This window comes from Battus philenor, unplaced genomic scaffold (genome assembly GCF_028537555.1).
Source record: "Battus philenor isolate CCGP_79_NKW_IND1 unplaced genomic scaffold, ilBatPhil1.0.hap1 SCAF_12, whole genome shotgun sequence".
Taxonomy (NCBI): Eukaryota; Metazoa; Arthropoda; class Insecta; order Lepidoptera; family Papilionidae; genus Battus; species Battus philenor.
Genome location: NW_027181674.1, coordinates 14,846,234 through 14,852,491, shown reverse-complemented (window position 1 = coordinate 14,852,491; position 6,258 = coordinate 14,846,234). Strand labels below are relative to the sequence as shown.

Genomic DNA, 6,258 nt, shown 5'->3' with positions numbered 1-6,258 from the left:
AGCATGCCTATCAGGCATAGGCCAGGCAGTGCGCGTCAATCGGCTCAAAAGGAAATACACAGTGTTTTCAATACGTTAATATAGGCCGAGAAGGTAGTGTTCTATCTACTTTGTTATACACGTTTGTCTAAGAGATGGAAAAAAAAGAGTGCATTTTTGTGGGGTCTTCTAAAATGAAAACCGCATAATATTAACGGTGTAATAAACCATAACACACTTAAAATTCAATCTTCAATCACCACAACCTACATTTGTTACCAGTAATAACTTACAGAATCAAAACGTATCTTACAACGCATAATTGATTTTAATGTTTTGTTAAATACCTCGTGAGTAAGAAAAGGACCAATAATTAAACACTTCCGCACATGCAGTCGTAGTCGTGCAGCAAAGTGCACCGCCCGCCAGCCCGCTGATAAGTACCATTTTATTAACGGTGGTAGTTGTGTAATTCGCATTGTTTGCCGCATGCGCATTTATCAGCGGACTGGCGGGCGGTGCACTTTATTGCACAACTACGACTGAACCTGCGGAAGTAGCTATGTATTGGTCTTTTTCTTACTTAGGATGAACTTCCGCAAAATAACGCCGGATTCCAATAAATACGTTGTGAATCCTGCTCCTATATATTCGTTTAAAACAACTTATGAGAAGGGAATTAATTACACGTCTCTCACCTCGGATATCACTGGCAAGCTCAGAGTGCGTCAACGAGTCACGGGCCAAGTCTAGAATCAGGAATGAGGGGATCCGGAGACGACTGAAAGTATCCGACATAAGCAGGTTGTAGTGGCAATCGACTGGCCACATAGCATGTAGAATATGTGGCAGCTAGAGCCATAACCTTCTGTAATGGAGACTTCGGACTGGAAAGTTTGGCGCAGGAGGTCAATCCACAAAGTCGACTTGCTAAGATAGTCTAAATATGCTGATGAACGAATCTAGGGGAGGCATAGCCTTGACCTTAGGTTCAACAGCAGAAGTCTGAAATGATAATGTAATCACTACACTGCCTGTACTTTCTGTAGTATATTTAAAGAAAATTAATAAATTGAATAAATATGCGTGGTTAGCAGTGGTATTCCAGACGACTGGAAATTGCAATCGTAGTTCACGCGTTCGATTCTCGGGATACAATATTATATGATTAATACTCTGTGCAATATTACATAGGTTTGTCACTACTCATAAACAAATTACCAGAGGATGGGCAGCAACATCTTCTGCATATCATAATACAATGTTACGTTCGCAAATCTGTCTGCCAAACGTGGCGGTTTTGGATATCTTTGGGGCAGGCCTATGCCTTGCCGTAGGCCTCTTTGGACTGAAATGACGAACAAATATAATATATTAAACGATATATCCAATACGAGTATAAAAATTTACTTAATTCTTTATTTAAAAATTTATAAAATAATGATTTGAATTTTAATTATAATATTTTCTTTGTTTCAGATATTGCTTGCCGCTTTTAATGAGGTACGAATGCCTTGAGCCGAGATGAAGATCAAAAAGGCTGTAGACATAAGGCTCATCGCCTTATGTACGACCTGCATACTACTCCCAGTTATAGCGTGCCCATCGCAGTGCGTTTGCAAATGGAAGAACGGGAAACGATACGTAGAATGCACTGAAAAAGATCTAAAATCAATTCCATATTCGTTAGACGGTGAAACTCAAGTTTTAGACTTCACTGGAAACGATTTACAATTACTTCCTAAGGAGACATTTCACAAACTTGGACTTTTGGATCTACAGAAGATCTATCTACAAAGATGTCGATTGCAGAAAATTGATAATCATGCATTTAAAGGTTTAGCAAATCTAGTTGAACTTGATCTATCAAATAACTATTTAACTGTGATCCCATCACCGAACTTCATGTACTTTCCGACACTAATGAGACTTTCACTGAATAATAACCCAATAACGACTATAAGAACGCATTGTTTTCAACATTTGTCATACTTAAATACATTAGAAATGATCGGTTGTAAAATCGAGACAGTAGAAATAGAAGCCTTTGCCGGATTAAAACATTTGGAATGGCTAAGGTTAAATGGAAACAGACTTGCTCACATTCAAGGCGAGAATATTTTCCCAGATACACTACGGGGCATAGACCTTTACAATAATCATTGGAATTGCGACTGTCACTTGAGAGATTTGCATAATTGGTTGTTAAATTTCAACATGCCCCACATCATAGAACCAATTTGTTCTCTACCCGAACGTTTACAAAATCGAACCATAACAAGTGTGGCTCGTTTTGATTTGGCTTGCTTACCGAAATTAGCACCCACGTCCATGTTCCTAGAGACTCTTTCCGGTAACAACGTATCTCTCGAATGTATTGTAAAGGCAGTACCCGAAGCGAAGATACATTGGCTTTATCAAGGACAGATCATACGTAACTATACGACATACTCTACCGATCCACATCATGTGTTTTATGTTGAAACTGGAAACGAAGAAAAGAAAAGCGAACTATTCATATATAACATAAGTAATGATGACAATGGAACATATTCTTGTGTCGCTGAAAACTCAGCAGGTTGGACTCGAGCGAATTACACATTGAGAATTTTAGTAAAAGAAGAACCCGTGGTTATTGTTGTGACCTTCCCACATAGACACCTAGTGGTAATAATTACAATAGTATTCGTAATAATAGTTTTATTAATTGCTGTTATAGCTGTGGTGTTGCTAAAATTTAAGACGGACACAAGAAGTAGAAAAAAGAAGGAGAGTGGGAAAGATGTGGCGATGTGCAATCAAATGATACCTTCTGGCAGAAGCAATGGTTCTCTGCCCAAGAACAACGGAAGTGTTATAGTAAACGCACACTCGCACCACGCTTTGCATTATACAGTGCAAGCAAATCGTGATTACGAACCTAGTGAAGCGTATCAAAGCAATAACATGAAAGGCTTCGTCGACAGAAATCCCGACCTAATTAGTGACGCGGAGACAGTTGCTAACAACGCTCAGAACGAGAACGCAGTGCTGTCTGTTTACAAAACGCAGAATGCAAATGACGTTTTCGAGGAAGAAACCGCTTTCACAGCGCCCACTGTACCAAGGCAAGTCACATGGCAGGACCAGCAGAACTTAAACAGCGTCAATATACCCCCGAATGCAATGTATCAACATTCAGCAGATGTACATCTAAATCCCGGATGCTTCTTAGACAGCGAAGGGTATCCTTACGACTACGGTCTACCAAAACATCCTTGCCGTACACCAATCATGTCAAACTACTCTGTGATAGGCCCATTCTATCAAACTCTACCCCATAACCGACCCAAAGGTCAGAAACTCGCTTGTAAATTTGCAAAGGATAACGAATTTAATGCAGCCGCACCTCCATGTCAAAATTTCGAAATATTTAATGCAAATAACGTGAGACGCACTTTAGAAGGATATCCCGTGCCGAGGAATCGACAGATTGCTTTCGTTGGTAATGGCACGGTGTACTACAATGAAGAATTCGTTCCATCGCCACCAGAAGGATACAAGTCGGAATCTGTCCAGTGTTGTAGTCAAGAAGCTTGTCCATCTTGGGTGAGTCCTAAAGGAACGTGTGCTGTGATGGTTCCTTTGGGGGTGGCGGAAGCTCCTGGTAGATGCTACCAGGTTGAAACCAGATGTGTGGATACTCAGACAACTGACGCCCGAATTCCAGTAGACAATAGTGAAAGTGTTCTAAAACCTTTGCCGCAGGTTTCGAACGCAAAATGTGCATCTGATATCTGTTCAGAGAGCCCTGATGAGGGTTATGTTGGCGACGCTAACGATATCTGACGACGTCGACACGAGAATACGTAAAATGGAATATTTTAGACATTAATAGTGTGATAAAGCGACTGAGTAAGAATTTAGCATAGATTTACGTTTAGGTTAAAGAAAAAATCGAATGTTCGATTTTTAAATGTACAGTGCACATCTAAGTAAATAGGTTGAGATAATTCGTTGTGAATAGGTTGATAATATTGTGTAATTTTAAACAGTACATTTTAAACAACGTAACGGTTTACGAGATACCATTTTTAGTTTAGTAATACTAATTTTTTTGGAGGTAAAAAATGGGAAAGGGAAGGAGGTTATTTAAGATTCCTAACCCGTAGCACACAGTGTTGCTATTTACAATACTTTTGATTGAGACAAAAAACCTCTTTCACCAACTTCGCTGTAAGAATATACCTTTCAGTATTATGTATACATTATTGTTCAATTTTATAGACTGTCTTAAATTACCTATTTGCTCATGTTAATTTAAATTTGGTAGTATTGAATGCTCTAGATGATCTATATTTTTCTAAAATCAATCTCGGTTAGTATTATTTTAAAAAATATATAAAAAAGCCTAGCGTAAAATAATTAATTCAAATTATATTCGTAATACGGCACAAATCATAGGAAGGTATGTACTTTAATATATTTTTGCAGTCGTTATAGAGTTATGAGATGAAATACGTTATAGAAATAAATATTCATCAAGAGATAAGAAAAGAATGAGGAAAATGATTTTAAGCATCTAGGAAGAATTTTAACATCTGGATAGGAGAACCAATGTACGAAGGGTCAAAAGTAAAATCGTATTATTAATTTTTTTATAAAATATTTTGTTTACTCGCATATAAATGACATAAACATGATTATTTATAAATGTTTCTAGTGTATTATTTTTATGTTTGTTCTTTTAATAAAGTGCCAAGTGTAGACATAGGTTTTACTTAAGGTTAAAACTAAAATTGTAACTAAATTTTTATTTGAATAGCACAAGTAAATTATAAATAAGAATACCTAACGATTCTAAGGTACTTTACATAAACTTTAAGATAGTTATGGAACATCCAATAAGTCGTTTTTTTATTTTGTGTATTTGCTCATAAAAACTTCTTGGTATTAGGATCATTGACAAATTACTATATTACTTGGGTAAAACTTCACCAACAGGCCTGCACTATCAAGTTGAAATATATAATGTTCCACCAATTGCATACATGTCAAAACACGACCCTCCAGTATATCTAGTTCTGCATCGAAAACAATTTTTTTGTTTATCAAATTCAATTTTTCTTAATTCTCTATTACAATTGTTTAAATTAACAAATGTCAAAGCCTTTTATACATTGAATATCATTAAAATTATAATAAAAAATTATTTTATTACCTTCCTTTCTAAATCTTAGCACAAGTATTTAAATTTTCGTTTTTGCAGTGTATAACAAAACTTTGATATTTAAAATCTTGGTCTCATTATGTCCCACCATACATGTTACATTTTCCTCATCAACATTCTACGGTAAAAGTACCGATTGAAAGATTACATGTACATATAAAACCTGTATATTATATGTATATATTAGAAACGATTCTAATGAATCGATTAGTGAATATTTTTAAATTAAATTTATATCAGGGTATCTCCCTACGCATGTATTGAGTGTTTATATAGCCTTTATTTCATGACAAACTAACAAGGAATTTGTAAGTGTAATAAATGAAATATGCTCATTAACAACTTAATTTTTTTTTTAAAATCTAGCTTTCAAGCTATGATTAAGATTTCATATTAGCGTGTTAATATCCAATAATGAATCTAGAACAAATGTAGTTATCGGTTCTAACACGAAGAATTCCAAGTTTAAGTTATGGAAGCCTAAGTTCGTTTGGCACGCAAACTACACTTACCGATTCTAAGTAAACACTTATTCCTTGAAAGTTATGTCAGAAATAAATGCTAATGAAACGCGGTAACAGGGAAACTTAAGATGTAACGACACGTGTCATCTTTTATAAACGTATGAAATGATTCTATTCCTTTTCATAATGCGACTTAGCAATAATTAAATCTATTTATAAGTCGATCGATTTCATATAGGACTCATATGGTTCCTGGTCTATTGTTATAGGAATATTGCATTGTTGTAGTATTGTAGGTATGGGATACTTGATAATCTTACGAACAGAACGGTTAACTAAAGAAATTAATTTGTAATCACGTCTTGGTTTTTTTATTTTTATAGAAGTTTAAAGTTCTTTTTCAAAGTACCACAAAATACTACAGCAATGTAAACAAATCTGAACTCGTTTCAAATGTCAAAAGTATTAAATACAAAACAAATTCATACAAATGAAATGCTGAGAATTCAAATTACAAATAAATCGCACAGAAAGACGGTAAATGTAAAAAAATGTTTTGTATGTAATACAATATCAAAATTGACTTTAAATTTTATATACAAAGGA

At 35.3% G+C, this 6,258-nt stretch overlaps 1 protein-coding gene across 1 annotated transcript; it reads left to right on the top strand.

Annotated features, from left to right (window-relative positions):
* The first annotated feature begins 1,503 nt into the window (after nt 1-1,503).
* kek2 (kekkon 2) lies at nt 1,504-3,807 on the top strand. The gene has a single exon (XM_068776744.1). The coding sequence runs from the start codon at nt 1,504-1,506 to the stop codon at nt 3,805-3,807; it is 2,304 nt and encodes a 767-aa protein (XP_068632845.1).
* Nucleotides 3,808-6,258: the final 2,451 nt, after the last annotated feature.

What these genes read in the sequence shown, in the direction of transcription:
- kek2 (XM_068776744.1), top strand. Translation starts at nt 1,504, where the DNA reads ATGAAGATCAAAAAGGCTGTAGACATAAGGCTCATCGCCTTATGTACG.